The following is an 18,512-nucleotide window of genomic DNA, read 5'->3' as shown; positions in this document are numbered from 1 at the left end:
TAATTTAGTCCTCATCTATCTGAGAAGAAACCTGCCCTGTGGTGTCAAAATTACATTGTATGCAAACGACATCTGCATTTGGAGCGCTGAGCGTTACCACAGTACCACCCGACAGCATCTCCAGAGAGCGCTGGCAAATATATTGGCCTACCTAAATCCAAGGGGTCTGAAATTGTCCCCCGACAAAAGCGTTGCTATGGCTTTTCTGCCGAGGTTTATGGAAAAATACCCACTAGTGTTGGGTGGTCGTACCTTTTCATACGTCAAGACGCAAAGGTTTCTTGGAGTGATGATCGATAGGAACCTCGCATGGTTGCCTGAAGTGAAAAAACTGAGTGAGAAGATTTCCTCGGCGTCGCACGTATTCCGATTTTTAGCCGGATCACAGTGGGGGCAGCAACTATCGATCAATGGTGCTCCTCCATAAGGCCTATGTCGATGGAACACTACGGTTTTACCTCCTGATCCTGCACAAAATGTCTCTCACAAGCAAGAGAAAACTTGAGACAGCACCGAACAACTGCCTTCACGTATGTCTTGGCCTTCCAAAGGGGTCGTCCCGCTCAGAAACTATAGCAGAAGCTGGATGCCTGCCTCTTGGAAGTGCTATCTTTGCAGGTGACACTCCGAATTCACCTCTGACACGTCATTCGTACGAAGGCCCACTTTTTAAAGGATATTTCTAGAACCAGTGCTACATCTAGCTTAGGACAGGCCGTCGGAAGCACATCTATTTCGATTCCTGCTCATGTGTCACAAATTATTCCACGAAACATTTTACCATGGACACTGTCCCCACTGGAAATCATGCCATATATCCCTGAAATCAGTGCGAAAAAGAAAATGCCTCAAGCAGCGCCTTATCAGATAGCTTTGGAATATATGCACAAAAAATAATGCAGCTGCTACGCACATTTTCACAGATGGCTCTAAACTCCACATCGCTCATCGTGCGGACTTTTCATTCCCTCTACAGGGCAGCAATTCTCGTTTCATCTTGAGCGAGTGATATCATGTACTTCAGTAGAGCTATATGGCATTATGGCCCTTGTGTATGTACTGGTGCTAAAGAACGTGCACTTGCCAAGAATAAAATAAAAATATAGGTTCTTAAATATAGGTTCATAAAAATATAAGTATAGGTGCTATATTTTTATTTTATTCTTGGCCAGTGCACATTTTTTTCGCACCATTATGTTTCCTCGCCAGACGAGTTTTCGACGAACACTTGACTATTGTGTCTGTACTTCAACAGCAGCCCCTAAACACGGGTGATTTTCACGGATTCAAAAGCAGCCCTACAAATTATGTGGAACAGGCACAAGTGTTGTAATAATCAACCTGCAGCATTTTACATTGCTTATCTTCACCACAAGGCTAAGATGGCTGGGCGTTGCATAAAGTTGCAGTGGATACTTGGCTGTGCCGGTATTTTGGGAAATGAAAAAGCGGATGAAGCTGCCCCAAAATGGATTCCAATACCGCAATTTCAAAAGAACATCTTTTACAAAAGCCGATGCTTCAAACATGGCAAAAAAAATATGCCTACCAAGAAAAAGACCACATCTGGAATCTGCCACTTCACCAAGATAACCTCCTGCGTTACATTGACCCAGAAATGAAACCGAAAATTCCACGACCACTTCCTCGACACTTAGTACCATCGTCTTCAACTGAACGTCTGAACGACTGTACAATTATCTGTACTGCATAGGGCTTACCACTAACCCCTACTGTGATAACTATGGCAACTTAGAGACAGTGAAGCAGATATTACTAGAATGCCCCGCGAGCCGCGACGAGAGACAATATTTTAAGCAACAAATGGACATGATTTGCCACGATCCGTTAACATTACCTAGCATCTTAGGCCCAATGTCCGGCCCTTCAGAACAGCGGCGGGTTTTGGATTTATTGTTCAAATACCTGTGAGAAATTGGTCTAATAGGAAAGCTTTAAAGATTGAACATTTCATATACAAAAGCCTAAATTTATCCGCCATGTCACCTGTAAATATTAGTATCAATTCCCCTTGCACATTTCATATATATTTTTATTCTCTTTTTCTCCCACGCTCCTCTGGAATCATTTAGTCACATTCCCCATCCCTATACAGAGTAGCATGCCAGTGGTTTTATACGCACCCGCAAAATTATCTATTTTTCTAATAAAGAGTCTCTCTCTCTCTCTGATGAGATATATGACCTTCTGCATGGCGAGAGCAAAGCAGTTGGCGAACTGCGCCAACGTGCAGTCACCGGGCCCACCATTAGGCTCACCAGTTGTTGTGCTGCTAAGCACGAGGTCGCGGGATCAAATCCTGGCCATGGTAGCCACATTTCAATGGGGGCAAAATGCAAAAACGCATGTGTCGTGTGCATGGGGGGCACATTCCCCTGGTGGCCAAGATTAATCTGGAGTCCCCCACTACGGCGTGCCTCATGATCAAAGTGTGGTTATGGCACATCAAACCCTAGGATTCTATTCAATTGAAGACAATAAATCTTGGATCACAACACGATCGGCAAGGCTATTCCATTGAACAATGGTTCTGCGAAGAATAGAGTATTAAAATAGTTATTTCATGTAACTGAAAGTGTTATTGTAAAGGAATGTAGTCCGGTAGCATAGCCTCCGGAGTAACTGATAATATGTGATGTATCTATGTTATAGTATTGTCACGTGGTAGTGACGTTGAAGAACACAGTAGCAATACTGTGAAAGACAAAACTAACTTATTGGGCGAACCTGTGCCCACAAAAACAGGCTACACTTATAGCGCAACGATAGCGGCGAACGTCGAAAATCTGCTCTGTGGGTCAAGCGTGTCGGCTTTTATACATCCGTCGTCGAATGTTCCAGAGTAATTGCTGGGATCCGCGTGCCTTCCACAAAGTTCTACATTATTCGCGTCGTGCACACATGCGATCAGATTACACAAGGTTCGGTCACAGACAGCGGATGAAAGCATCGATAACATTCCAGAAACTTCCGATACATGCAGGCGCGTCCTGCGCTGTGCAATAACATTTGTTAGACGTTGAAACGCCGCCCGATAAAGAGAAACAGGTACATGTGGCAATTCTTTTCCTAGCTGTTAGAAGAACTTTAGTCAACAAATTAAATTTCTATTTATAGCTGAAGGTAATCAATCCACTTTCAACTTAAAACTTTTTGTGCACAAACAAACAGGGACGAAGAATAGGAGCATCAGAAGGACGAGCACTTTTCTTCGTCCCTGTTTCTTTGCGCACAAAAAGTATTAAGATGAATGTGTCCCAACTAGGCCGACTCTCAGTTATGCTTAATCCTCTTTGTTTGATGTGTTCAGTAACTTACTCACGCCCGTAAAAGTTATGAATATACAGTATTACCTTTTCTTGTATTTCCAGTTTGTTGATGTTTGTCTTTGTGTACAAGTCCCAAACGGGCAATGCATGCTCAAGTATAGAACGTGTAATAGACTGATATGTAAGGAGGCGTACAGCAGGCGTGGATAATTTGAAAGAGCTTCTCAAGAAAAACAATTTGCATAGCGCTTTTCTTGTAATCACGTCTATGTGCTTTGTCCAAGACAGATTATTTGTGATCCATAAGCCCAGATATTTATATTCTGTTACCTCTGAAAGAGCTGTGCTTTTTGCTCCGTAATGAAAAAAGAGTGGCTTCTTCTTATGAGTTAATTGCATAAAAAGATTTTTGTTCTTCAAAAGAATAGATATTTGCTACTCCTCACACCATGATATGATTTTTAGAGGTTCTTGTTTAAGCTGACTTGATCTTCAATTGAACTAACTGTTTGATAAATCAAGCAGTGATCTGCATATCCTTTAATATTAACATTAATATCAGTAATGATGTCATTTATAAAGATTGAGAACAATAGAGGCTCAAGCACAAACCCCTGGGGAACACCATATTCAGTGCCAACGCAATTTGAGAGAGAGCCGTTTAGGGAAATGTACTGATAGCGGTTCAAAAAGTAGCTCTAATTCATGCTTGCAGTTTGTAATTGGTTATTATAAAACCTAATTTATGTAGTAGTTTATTGCCAGAGACTTTGTCAAATGGCTCACTAATGTTGAATTCCAATGGCAGAGTCGGAGCAAGTTTTTCTGCTTGTTTCGGAGCACGTTTGTTCCAATGACAGAGTGAGGGTGGGAGTAAGGTGTTCCAGTGAGAGAGTCGGAGTGGATTCAGAGCGGGAGTCACTCCGTGGAGCAGAAAGAGATGCTCCACCAAAATCGGCGGAGTGGACTGGAACTCTACGTGACGTATTTCCTTTACCACGTTTGCCTGCTGGTAGGTGCTACCGGTCACGACTTGCGAGGAAGCAAAAGCTGCTGCACGCTTGGTGAGATATCCATTCCGCACTTTTAAAAAAACAACAACAGGTGAACGGCGCTGAAGAGACAAGTGACCGGTGCGGTAGTGCTGGGAGCAAACAGCGGAAGGAAATGACAACACGCAAGGCATCCTGGATAACTCTGCGATAAAAGTTCCGCTTCTGCCTTGCTCCGGCGACGCAGGTTGTGTTCCACTCGCGGATTTAGAGGTGTTGCTCTACGCCAGAGCCGAGTGCTCGCTTGCGGAGTCCGTCGGCCACTCCGACTCCGCCATTGGAATTCAACATAAAATTCATGAATATAACATCTGTTTGTCTTCCTTTATTTTTTGCAGCTGTGAAATCGGGCATAATTCCAATTAGTTGTGTGTTAGTTGAGTAACTGCATCTGTTGAGCATATGTTAGCACTTTGTGTTGTTCAAGAAAATCAACTATATGTTTATAAATTATGTGCTCAAAAATTTTTCAAGAAGTAGATGTTAATGAAATGGGTCATTAAATTTTTGTATTAATTTGTCACTGGATTTGTGTGATGGTTTATTCTAACTGTCCTCCAGTCATCAGGCAACATCTCATCTTTGAGAGACTTATTAAACAATACAAACAAGTACTTTGCTCACCGTTCTGCATACCTTTTAAAAATAAGGCATTTGGGATATCATCCAGGCCAGGAGATTTTTTAACATCTAGTTTCAGCAATAGTTTGAAAATGCCATGCTCAGAAATTTTCACATCCGGCATAGGTTGTAAAAACATATTGAACATTGGAGGACAATTATTATCTGTCATAAAAACAGCTTTGAAATGGTCATTGAAAGCTGTACAAACAGCAGAGTCATCGCCTAGAAAGTGGGCATTAAATGAAAAGGAAGTGTTAAAGCTAGTTTTTTCTATCATTTTTGCGACAAGACTTGTACCTTTTTTAAAAGCTAGGATTACTGGGAACACGCCAGTCAACCAATATAGTACCCGCATTAAGAGATTGCTGAAAAATTTTGGCAAGGATGATGTTGGAATGATGCTTAGTGTTTTTTAATACCTTGGCATTGGTTCCGTCAATTCCGGTTGATGATGAATTTTTTAGTGAATTAATGACTTTACCAATGCCAGGTGGGTCAAACGTAATGTTATTCATATGGGTATCAGTGTATGAAGAGATGTCGGGGCATATTGTCAATGGATTCATTAGTAATAACTGAAGAGAATGTGATGTTTAGGACATTATAAACTTCTCTTTCCGGCATAATAGTGCCCATGTCTTCACAAAGTAAAATGATTCTCTCCTGATGAGGGTTAATGATTCGCCAGAAATTTTTTCAATTGCTGCGTAACATCGAGGGGCGTGTAATGGAAAAGAAATTGCATTTGGTTATGGATGTAAGCAAGTCACAATGCATCATTCATTGCATTGTGATACTTTTGCCATGCTAATCAACATTCCAAAAAAGAACCCGGGGACTTGTATGAGCGAAATATGTTTTTTTTTTCTCTTATATTTCATTCTTTTCAAAGTTCTATTGAACCATGGAGATCATGCGTGTTCAGTTACTTTTCTAGTCGCAATATTTGGTTAAATAAATGCAGGATTTCAGATTTGAATAGCTGCCCATTTGACTTGACGGTCTGTGAATGAAAAGCAGGTGCAAAATGCTCACATTACTTTGGTATTTCATTATCTATGCTTATATAGTCACCTTTATTGTAAAGGGGGAGTGTCTTTTTAGCTCTTTCACTGGTAAGTAAATTGCAAGGGAATGTACTAAGGATGACTATGTGATTGTTAAAGCCTGGGAAGTTCGATGTGATATCGGATAAGTTATTGGAATGTATGGTTAGTATAAGGTCGAGAGTGTTGGCAGAGTGGGTAGTCATGCGCGTTGATTTACTGATTATTTGGGATAGCCCGAAGTTTAGACATGCACTCACGAACTCGCTAGCCAAGTTGTTTCTTGATAACGTAGTTTCTATATCAGACCAGTCTATGAAAGGAAAATTGAAATTGCCGAAAAGTGGACTGGGCGAATTTGCACAGGTAGTGGAAATGGTGCACATAGCGTCATGCAACAGTGGCATGAATGATGAATTGGTGCTGGGTGGACGACAGCAGATACCGATTAGTAGGTGTGCAAAGGTAGCTTTACAGCAAACTGAGAACATTTTTAAGGGAGTTGTTAACTCAACTGGAGAGCAAAGTAATTGGTGATGGGCTGCGATCGATGAGGGCACCACCACCACGTAGGTTGTTCTACCTGCCTTTACAAAAGATTGCATAATTATTGAAGGCAGGTAGGATTTTTGAATTGTTGACTGATGAGTTGAGCCATGTTTCAGGTAACAGAACTATGTTAGAGCTACATGAACAGATGAGATCACATAAGAGGTCAGACTTAGCAATGACACTGTGTACGTTAGTAAACAAGAAAGATAGGGGAACGTGGTTCTGTTGGGAGCAATGGTTGAGTGTAGATTGTTTGAGAGTCATGGGAAAATGCTAGTTTGATTTTTCAACAACTTTTTCTGTAGCAGGGTCAAATATATAGGTTTTTTTATCGCATAGAAGCTTGTCGAAGCGGAGCTTGAAAGGGTGCTTGCATGGATTTACCAAACTGAAGTCGAGACGGACACAAGGCGAGAAATCTTCGCTGATGCCATAAGTTGTGCCCTTTAGCTTACTTCCTAAAGACAGCAAGTGTTCTTTGAAATGGGCAAGTCTAGCAATAATTGGTCTTGACCTATCCTGATGGAATGTACCTAGTTGGTGAGCACACTCGAAGTCTTGTGCTTGCACAACAGCGCTGAGGTGCAACTTGCAGTGTTCGATTAACAGTTTTTCTGAATCCTACCAGGTTTTGTTTTGTGCATCTTTGAGCCTGTAACATATAAGGTTGAACCATCTAGATATATTTTCTTTGCCATCCATGCGGGCCGTCAATCTCAAGATTTGAAGACATACAGTTGGAGCTAACAGTCCGTATGTAATTATCCACTTGGCTCTGCAATGTTGCAAGAGATGCACAATCCGATTCAATTTTAGTCTACTCTTCAAGTCGCCAAATGTCTTTTCATGGTCAGTAAACATCACCTGGATTGTTTTTAACTAGTCAAGGATTGTATTTTGTCCAGGCTGCAGTTCCTTTAATGCATTGAGTAGTGCAGCTGTGGAAGGTCCAGGATTTGTCTCGACGCCACCAGCCAGCACAAGGCATTGGACTATTTGCTAACCTCTAGTCATGAGTGAACCGTGATAGTGCCTGTTGTCAAAAGAAATTAGTCGGTTTTTTCTTTTCTTTTCTGCACTAAAATATTTTTTCACTCCCAAATGGCTTGTGAACGTGTTTAAATTCATAACAAATTGTCACTTCCACTATAGCATCTCTTGACAGCTTTGGGATATCAAAAAAATACAGTTCAATCGCATCTTTCTATGCAGACTGTGAAAACAAACAGGAATATCTTGCGTTCGTGCCTGGCAACCGGCCCCAGGCTGAAGCGGATAACCTGGGTTGTGAGCTGCAAGAAGCTGGGGGCTCCGATCAGCATTCAGCAGGTGGCACTGGACATGAACTTGGCCTTTGAGTCGGGAACCCTGTGCGAATGTCCGCCACTTGTCGCTGCCTCCTGCTATGCCTCTGTTCCGGAGTCGGCTGCCAACGACATCCCAAAAGTTCTGAGCCCCGGAGCTCGAAAGAGCACACTCGATTTGGACAGCAGGGAAGTTAGCAGTGCCCCGTCTGTACAAAGCCCCACTGGTGACATCTCTCCTTCCTGTCGCAAATCTGTCAAACCTCGATGTGTCGGTGGTGCTAGTCCTGTTCACTCGACAGAGACTGCGAGTAATTCTTCTATGTCATCTGAACAACTGCATTTGAAGAGCACCACCCTGCCCGTGGCACCCTGTTGTGCACTTGCAAAAACACTGCTCGAAGTGTGGAGGCCAAGCATGCACCAGACGTGGTACATGACACCGCGACAGTTGTGCCAGGGGCTTAAGCACTGCCTTGGACCAAACAGAGATGTTTGCGTCTGTGTTCGCATTGAGTAACGAACAGTGAGTCGGTGATGTGTGCTGGTATCGCATTGCTGTAAACACAACTTGAAACTTCTTTTATGATCACGATCATTATCCTTGCCTTGGGACTATTTAATGGAGCTAAGTACATTTGCTATTTCTTCTCTCATAAAGTCAAAATGTTACTGTTTTGTGCTGCTACGTAGCACAGCAGTGCTACAACCCCATTGCTCACAAGTGCTATGATTTTGTCTTTTCTTTCAAAACGCAAGCCGTGAACATCATACTTTGCAGCTTCAGTATGTTTGTGTCTCATATAATATGTGGGCCATGAAAAAAAGAAAATACCGTAGCGCAGGCTGCATTCACAATCTGTGACAATGAAGATGACGCATGTGCACTAACCATCAACAGCATTTTATCACCAACAACCGATGTTTGTACAACCAATTCACTGCCATTGGACGTATGCAAATCACTTCAGGAAAGCTGATTCCTTATTGGATAGATGCTCAGAGGGGATTCTCACATGACCAGAGCACAATCGCAATACTTTCTCTTACATATGCTCTGATAAACACACAAAACATTAAACGAAACACACGAAAAGAGATGAAAGCAGGTGCTTCTGTTTGTTTTCCTTGGCATCAATTTATCTCACCAACTAGCTCGACCTATAAAAGTACAGTTGATCAAAGTTGTGCTCTGGTTGTGTGAGCATTCTTCTGAAAAGAAACAGGCTTTGCCGAGGTGTTTCGTGTATGCCATGTGGCAGTGACAACGTTAGTACTTGTACGTTATCATCCTTCTGTTTGTCCCTGTGGCATGATTGTCTAAAAAAGTGCGGTAAGAACAAGCCATAGCATCCACACAATAACACAACAGGTCAGGTAAATAAAATTGATTGCCACTGTATTTTGCTCTCAATGTGGAGGGATTGAAATGCTACACTCTGCTTTAAAGCTACTCTGCTCGAATGGCTCTATTTTTTGTATTCTTGTGGCATCAAATTTTTTTGAGAAAGTGTTCAGCTGTTTTGTTTTTTTTTGCACTACTGACATAAACCATCTAAAAAGTTACAGCTGTGAATTAGTTCATTGATGATGTGCAATTGTTCTATGACAACCTCAAATGAGGAACTATAATATGAAGTTCCATTAAATCGTATCAGTCTTCTCATTGTTATTGCTGTGACTGTAAAAAATGGCTACATTAGTTAATGACTGCTAGTCTTATATTAATTGTATTATTGTAGTCAGGGCTCTGAAGTTGGGCTGCATCATAGTATACGGCACTTAGATGGCTGTGACATTCTGTGTAAAATATGCAAGACGAGGCAATTAACTGTGAAGGATGAAGTTACTTTTTTCATATTGAGTGAGCATTTCACATACATATATGCCTGGCAAAGTGTGTGCTTTCTTATGATTAGGCACCTGTGTATTTACATTTGTGCCAGTGTTTGTGTGCAAGAACAGCTTTGTAAAGAATTGCATAGCTTTCCTTTTTTTCATCCTTGACATGTTCCTGTTCGTCTTGTTAGTCACTGAGACAGCATAGAGCACATTCATTATGAGAGATGTTTGTACCATTAAAGAAGCCTCAAGTAGACTTTTTTTCCCTTTCTTTTTTTTCAAAATTCATTTACGTTTCACACTGAGCACTATACGCAATTCTTTTGGTGAATGTGTCTTAACTTGCTTAGATGCAGTAAAATTGCAAACTGAGCGAGTTCGTCCTTAATGAAATGGTGAGAAACAAAAAGATGAAAAAAGAAGGTATGACAGAAATTACATTTTTTGTAATTGTGAATTTCTCTTTTCTGTGCCTTGTCATTGTGTACAAAAGCAAAGAACATGTGCCGTTTGCTGTATTGTTTGTGCACTTCGAATACAAGGTGCTTTGAGGATGCCTTTGAACTTCAAGCTACAAATCTCATTTGATTTATTTGAATATATTCAAAAGCACAGCTTTCAACACTACATTATTTATAAATAATGTAGTGTTTAAAGCTGTGCTTCATCCAAGTGGAATTTTGCCGCATTTGATACCAGTGTCACATGTACACTTCCGATCACTATCAGGGCCTCTGATTTCTTGATCGCGATCAACAGTGGTTGCTGCTGCATGGTCCAGTGATCCGGATCGAGTTAGCGTCTGAAACTCGGAACATAATGCCTTGGCTACAAATGCAGATTTGCAAAATGAGGTTACATTTGGACAATATTTGAATTTCATAGTGTACTATTGCCAATAAAAAGGTTTTTTAAACGTTTTTAAGTAGTCTTCACTTTATTTTTAGCGTTTTTCAGAATACTGCGCTTAAGGGTGCAGATTCTGCCCGACCGCGACCTGAAGTTACGTGCAACACCGGCATAGCTCTGCTAACTTCCATCACGTGACTATCACTTGCATCCACCAGAATTAATAAGTAGAAATTTAAGTTGTCCCTTTCATTTGACTTGCGATAGTCAGCAGTACAACCTGAGCTTTTGCTGAATTGATCCGCTAAGCAGTTGGAAAATGGCGTCGGCACAGTGACTTATTCTGTCGACTAGCAACATACATTCATGATGCACCTTGCTGATAGGCTATTTTGGAATAGGGGCCCCAAAAAATAAGGGGCCCCCTAACAACTAGCATCTCACCACAGTGCATGCATCGAACCCAAACGGTATCTTGTGCTTGGTTTTTCTCACGCCCTTAACGCTTAATTGGTCCACCAAAGACCTAGGCCACTGCACAATGGCATCTCTACAAACCCTCATCCCAGCGGTGTGTCTGGCCTTGCAGTTGGAGGAACGCCAGATCTGCCCGACTCTGGTAGAGGTGACCAGTGCTGGACCATGACTGCTGTGTGTGCACAGCAACCGTTGACAAACTTGGGCCTTATTTTTGGACCTTTTAGGGATACTTTCACATTTCACGTGACTAGAACCAGACACGTTGATAAAGGATAGCATGCTTGGCACAGTGCCAAGAATGCTATTGCTCTTAGATGGCATTTTATGCTGCAGTCACGCAAAAAATACAAGGTATCTTCGAAAGTGGTCATCCAAGAATACAGCACACTTTCTCATGGAGCCACTTGTGGAATAAAAGTCACTTGTTTTCTGGCGAATTTTGATATTTCAAACTCCCGATTATTCAGACTTCTAGGCAGTCCCAGTCAAACCCAAATTATTGGTCGGTGACATATAGATAATGGGGAGTTTGTATATTCAGCCTAATATCCACTAATATCTCTTCCGAGTGCCATCCATAGTTAAAAACCTAACATCAGTACCCCAGCAAAAAAAACTGATAGAAATTTCTACAAGTCTCTTAGAAATATGTATAGGTTGTACGGGTCCTTCTAAGAGTGATATATATTCCTACCTGACCCATAGAACTCTTTACCAGACTGGTAGGCAGCAGATCGATCTCACTGTGCTGCCTAAAAGATACAAGACCAAGTAGCATGATGTATCAGTCTTTTAAACCCAGATAGAGATCATCATACGACAAACAGAAATCTAATTGAAGCACTGATAAAGCATGTTAGAAATAGCACACAGACTGGTGCCGGCACACATGAAGAGGTGTTTTTAAAATGAACTGAATATACAAGCCCGAATGCATTGCCTGCCACGTGAACAGATTAACAAACACAGTTGGGTCATTAGAGTATCAAATAAAAATGAACTGTGTAAACTGTTCAATTATCAAAACTTTTTACAGCTTGTATGCAGATATATTATCCTTAACATGTTTCAACATAAATTAAAGCACTCGTTTTCAAAGCACAGCAGCGTTACTTAGTCTGTGAAACTACATTGGGGAAGTTGCATGAGGAAAGTATCAGTCCATTTTTGTAGCAGGTATGCTCTAGTTCCTTTAAGACAAAATTACATTTACAAATTTTGCGAGACTGATGTGCAACATTTAATACATATCCAAAACAGGATTACTGTCGTCGTCGTCATCATCATCATCAGCCTATTTATGTCCACTGCAAGACGAATGCCTTTCCTTGCGATCTCCAATTACCCCTGTCCTGTGACAACCGCGGTTCCAACTAGCACCCGCAAATTTCCTAATTTTGGCGCGCCACTTTGTCTTCTGCCATCCTCTACTGCACTTCCCTTCTCTTGGTACCCATTCTGTCACTCTAATGATCCAACAGTTATCTAGTCTGCGCTTTACATGACCTGCCCAGCGCCATATTTTTCTCTTGATGTCTATTAAAATATCATCAATACCCGTTTGCTCTCTTATCCAAACCGCTCTCTTTCTGTCTCTTAAATTTGTACTTAGCATTCTTCGTTCCATCACTCCTTGCATGGTCCCTAACTTGTTCTCAAGCTTCTTTGTCAGTCTCCAAGTCTCTGTGCCATATGTCAGCAATGGTAAAATGCACTGATTGTATACTTTCCTTTTCAACGATAATGGTAAGCTCCCAGTCAGGAGCTCACAATGTCTGCCATATGCGATCCAACCCATTTTTATTCTTCTGTGAATTTCCTTCTCGTTGTCAGAGTTCCTTATGATTAGTTGACCTAGGTAAACGTACTTCACAGGCTCTAGAGGCTGACTAGCAATCTTGAACTCTTGTTCCTTTTCCCAGTTATTTATCGTAATCTTTGTCTTCTGCATATTATTCTTCAGTCCCACTCTTACACTCTCCCTGTTGAGGTCCTCAATCATTTGTTGTAACTCGTCTGCAGTGTTGCTGAATAGAGCAATGTCATCGGAAAACTGAACGTTGCTGAGGTATTCGCTGTTGATCCTTACTCCTAAACCTTCCCAGTTTAATAGCTTGAATACTTCTTCCAAGCACGCAGTGATTAGCATTGGAGGGATTCTGTCTTCTTGTCTGACCCCTTTCTTCATAGGTATCTTCCTACTTTCTTTTCTTTATTTCTTTCTTTAATTGTTTCCATTTTAAAAATACAATGGCGGGGGCTAAGATAAAAGCTGCAATGAGGCAGCTTGAGGTACCCTTAGTCCTCGCTTTTCATAGGTATGTTCCTACTGTTGCAATAAAGTTTATTTACAAACGCAAAACAAAGCACTTTCAAAACTGTGGATACTAACTGCAGCTCTAAAATGTCAGGCTGAGTTTGTGATCGCCATAAATTAGACACTGCCGTGATTTTATTAAAGCTGCTTTCTGGGTTAGTTGATGCATACTTGATTTGAAAATTATAACAACGCTAACGCATCCATCCACAAAGGAACAAGGACAAGACAGAAGCAACATGACTACAAACATGACTAGGGTTTATTTTACACTCCATTATCCAAAGAATAAGCAAGCAACTTTAGCCACATTTAAACAAACACATAAGAGGAAGAACACAGCCTGAATTAATTGCCAACTTCACCATGCCCATTTGTGCTCGCAGATGCTGTATAGAACGCCAGGTCTAATTGGCACGTTTTTATCATATTGCAACTTCATATGAAGCCATTTTCTCCAGACTATGCACCTTGGCATTCATCCCAAAAGTGTTGTGATATGTGACAGAACACAAGTGAGCTTAGCATGGCACACTGACAGGAAGCAAGGAAACAGGACAAGCATCGCTATTGGTACAAGATCTACAGCAATATATCAGAACATGACAATACAGCAATATTATTTAAGCAAAAGTGAGTACAGATCTGAGAACTTATTCATGTAAGAACATGGATTTACCATTTTTAAAACCACATATTCATGAACAAAAACAGCTAAACATCAGTGCACATATTGCAAAATCAGAAGACACAATTCTTCACTGGGTGCTAGTTAAAAAAAATTAAATTATGGGGTTTTACGTGCCAAAACCACTTCCTGATTATGAGGCACGCCGTAGTGGGGGACTCCGGAAATTTTGACCACCTGGGGTTCTTTAACATGCACCTAAATCTAAGTACACGGGTGTTTTCGCATTTCGCCCCCATCGAAATGCGGCCGCCGTGGCCGGGATTCGATCCCGTGACCTCGTGCTCAGCAGCGTAACACCATAGCCACTGAGCAACCACGGCGGGTGTGGGTGCTAGTTCAACCACCGCACGTCGAAATGTGTAAAAGCAGTTTAACCTGCGTAGCCTTCAGCACGCGACAGCAAAGAAGACTATCAGCAACAGGCTTCATATATAGTGTTTGGGGTCTTTGATTCAAACCGTAATACACTGTTAAAATAAAATTTCAGAGTTTGCTTCTTCATCCAGAAAAAGACAGTGTCTTAGTCATGCCGTCACAGTTAAGGGATAAAATTGCGCCAGCTACATTGAGTCAAAGGAGAAAATAAAGTGAGGAAGACAGATGCATGATGTAAAAGTGATGCTGTTGTATCAAGTGCTCAACTTGATACAACAACTGCTCACTTAAGGCATTATTCAGCTGCTTTATATGCCTCTGGATACAGAGTGAGAAGCTTTACCTCGTCACCATCTGCGAGTGAAGCACTGTTTGTTCACTGTGATCACCCACTCAAGGCAGTCACACGGTTAAGTAGGGTCTTTCGCTACATGTAAGGGCACCGATCCGAAACCATGCATAAGTCATGTAAAATATAGTCATGTTTTGGATACTGTGACTATTCATCAGCAGCTGCATCACTACTGCCCACATGCAGACTATGCAATTACCCAAGCATTTGATCAACAAGAGTACAATAATGAAGAGTGGCAAATTGAGCGAGCTGGTTCATTAGGAAAACAAGAAGCTATCGCAAGAAAAATTAAACGCTCTAGAATTTTGATGGCTCTGGCTTGTTTAATATATTCAAACATCAAAAAGCTGATTCTTACAGAACGCCATAAAGCATGGTGCACTGTTGCCAACTGCTGTTTCTTAAAGCTATAAACTGTTATTACCACACATTCATGTACCATGGCTGAAGACATACTGCTTATCGTTACCATGTCTTGAGTACGGGAATTAGTCTCTTTCATAAAGGTTTGGCATTGTCGCTACAAAAATATTGTGGTCCATTTCCATAAACACACAACGGTGCATAACTTCAATGAGTGTTACATAAACTAGTGGCTCTTCTCTTCTGACGCAGACTGAAAGGTGCTTTTGATGGAGAATTTCAACAGGAAATAGTTTCTGGCATTGCAGATTTATACAAGAATTCGCTCCAGTAAGAATTCTACAAATAAGAAAAAACGCACTTGAGAAGCTCACAAATGCACTGTTTTTGTCTTTATAGTCCAAGTGTACTGGAGAAAGTAGAGTGTTCGTTGGTTGATGACCATGCGGTAATATTCGGTGACACTTGCTGAGTCACAGCCAGGGTTGTGGACTACAGCCTGTTTTTCACTTTCGTCCAAGTTCAGGCACAGCTTTCCAGTGCCTAACAAAACTGTTTGCCATGAAGCCATGTAGGCATGGTTATGAATAATGAAGAACCCACCACTTCCATTCACTAGCTTTCCATATTGTGAATTCTGACAATCTCCGTAGCGTACGTGTGAACAAATTCGGTGGCTTGATTGCCAATAACATTCTGTTTAAAGAGGCTAAACTTTTTTGTGTGCCAATGTAAACATCTTTTCCCTTTTAAATGTGATCACATTTTTATTCTTTTTAAGCTGTTGTATGGTGTATATTTGTTCCAATAATCTTTCCTTTGCAAATCCTGGGCTTCATATTTGATTTATATGTATTGCCTTTTGTGATAATATAAATACATTATTTCTGACTCATTTTTTGGGCAAACGAGGAAGCTCGCTTCTCCTTGAAGCACATTACACCTATACAACACACATAAAAACTGATAGACAACAGATCTGGCAAACTAATACGAATACACTATTACACTATTAAAAAGAATACACTAGTAGACTTGTACAAGCAGAATAGCACAGATAAGTCAAGAATAGAACTAAAAGGAATTTTATCAGTGTATCAGTTGTATCGTTTCATAATGCAATAGAAAAAACTGATAGAATTTTTATTAGTTTATACTATCAGATTTTTTGCTAGGGATCTTTCAATGCAAATGCATATCAACTTTTTGACTAATGCTAATAACTGAACACATGGCTTTTTGTGCTGCAAGTTTTCTTGGACTCTGCTTCCCTTAAACTTACACTGTATAATATTTTTGCAAGTTGTGAGTCCGTGTGGATTGAGGTTGATCATTCTGTAATAGGCATTGATAGTCATATTGTCTTTGGTACCATCTATAGATCACCACATTCGCCAATTCCTGCTTTTTGTGAAGCACTTGACAGTATTCTTGACATTCTTTCAACAGAAAAAAAGTCCGTTGTCATCTTGGGTGACATTGACATTAATTTACTTGATACTTCCTCCTCTTATCTAACTCAGTATGTCAGCTGTTTCCAAGGTTATGGTCTTGAATCTCTACTCTCCCTTCCCACCCGTTGCACTAATAACGGTTTAGGAACACTTATTGACCATGCACTTTCGAACCTTCTTCATCCTCCCTCCGCATTCATATTCTTCAAAGCAATATCACAGATCATTTCCCAGTTGCACTTTTCTTTGAGAACGGTCCTCGCACAAATAGTGTAAGCTTTGTTAAAAATAAGTTTGATCGCAACAAATTCAAAGAAATGGTATCTAATTCTGATTGGTCTTGTGTTACTTTAATGAATAATGTTGAATCAGCATACACCGCTTTCATTTCTACAATATCCAATTTTGTATCTTCATCGACAACATGTGTACAGTGCCATAAACGTTATTCTTCACCTAGAAACCCATGGTTAACAAAGGGATTACTTAATAGCCTGCATAAGAAAGATAACCTATATAAAAAAACAAAAAGACAGCCATTTAATGTGCATCTACTTGACCGTTACAAGCAATATTGCAACACACTTAATATTCTAATGAAGAATGCCAAAAAGCGCTATTATCAAAACGAAATTAATTGTACTGGTTCAGATATTCCTTTCTTTTCCTTTCTCAAAAAACCCATTAACCCGCCTATAGCCAACATTAATCATGAAGGATCTGTTATGATAGCGCCAATGCATTTAGTGACTACTACTCTCCCATACCCGTTCCAGCCAGTACGCATGACGAACTTGATCATTGTGGTCACTCATTTTTTCTTTTTCATGTTACCCCGGATGAGGTAAGAAGAACAATTATTAGTATAACGTCCTCCAGCGCAGGTATCGATAATATTTCTGCTAACCACGTGAAAATGATTGTTGATCATATTGCGGATGTGCTCACCTACATAATCAATCTAATTTTTGAAACCGGTGTATTTCCCCATGAGTTAAAAATGAGTAGGGTTATCCCGCTATTTAAAAAAGGTGACAGATGCTTAATTTCTAATTATAGGCCGATACCCATTCTCCCCTTTCTTTAGCAAAGTAATTGAAAAAATAATACATGTTCGCCTGTCTAGCTACTTAACAAAATTTAACCTACTTCATCCAAAACAATTTGGGTTTAGACAAGAGTATTCAACTAACCTAGCCCTCATTTACTTCACAGAAAAATGTAAACTAGAAATTGACAATGGTAACTTCGTTGGTTCTGTTTTTCTAGATTTTACTAAAGCTTTTGATACACTTGATCATGACATTCTTTTTTCTAAACTTGCATCTTATGGCATTATTGGCAACTCTCTCAATCTTTTCCGTAGTTACTTTTCTGATAGTGAGCAATTAGTATTCATCTCCGGCATCTATTCCACTAAAGAAATTATTAACATCGGCGTTCCGCAAGGCTCAATTCTAGGCCCGCTTTTATTTTTACTATACATTAATGACCTTCCACAGTGTCTAACCACATTATCAGAGTGCATCTTATATGCTGACGACACGACTGTCTTATGTTCGAGTAATTCTCTAAGCAACATTTCAACAACCCTTAACGCTGAACTTATTAACGTTAGCACATGGTGTGCTAAAAATAAGATTTTGATAAATCCCTCGAAAAGTAAGTTCCTAATTTTCTATTCCAGGTCAATAAATAACGCGCAAGTTATGCCCCTCTTTATAAACACACATCCTATTCATCTGTCAGATCAATGTTCCTTCCTTGGTATCAAACTTGATTCCCGCTTAAAATTTAATTTGCATATTAATGAGCTACAGCGGAAAACTTCCTATGGTATTAGGGTATTACTAAAAGCTAGATGTTACTTTGACTTTACTACTTTGGTCACCTTATATTATGCATTCATTCACAGTCA

At 40.4% G+C, this 18,512-nt stretch overlaps 1 protein-coding gene across 5 annotated transcripts in view; it reads left to right on the top strand.

Moving 5' to 3' along the window:
- LOC142587282 (uncharacterized) overlaps positions 1-10,630 on the top strand; it is a 378,424-nt gene extending 367,794 nt beyond the window's left edge. For all 5 annotated transcript variants that reach the window (XM_075698155.1, XM_075698154.1, XM_075698153.1 and 2 more), the window contains one exon: positions 7,777-10,630. In XM_075698155.1, the coding sequence (XP_075554270.1) occupies positions 7,777-8,388 (612 nt within the window). In that variant the 3' untranslated portion in view covers positions 8,389-10,630. The remainder of the gene's footprint in view (positions 1-7,776) is intronic.
- Positions 10,631-18,512: the final 7,882 nt, after the last annotated feature.

The sequence above is a fragment of the Dermacentor variabilis genome, chromosome 7 (assembly GCF_050947875.1).
Source record: "Dermacentor variabilis isolate Ectoservices chromosome 7, ASM5094787v1, whole genome shotgun sequence".
NCBI lineage: Eukaryota > Metazoa > Arthropoda > Arachnida > Ixodida > Ixodidae > Dermacentor > Dermacentor variabilis.
Note: the sequence above shows the minus strand (reverse complement) of the source record. Positions and strands in the feature narration are given on the sequence as shown.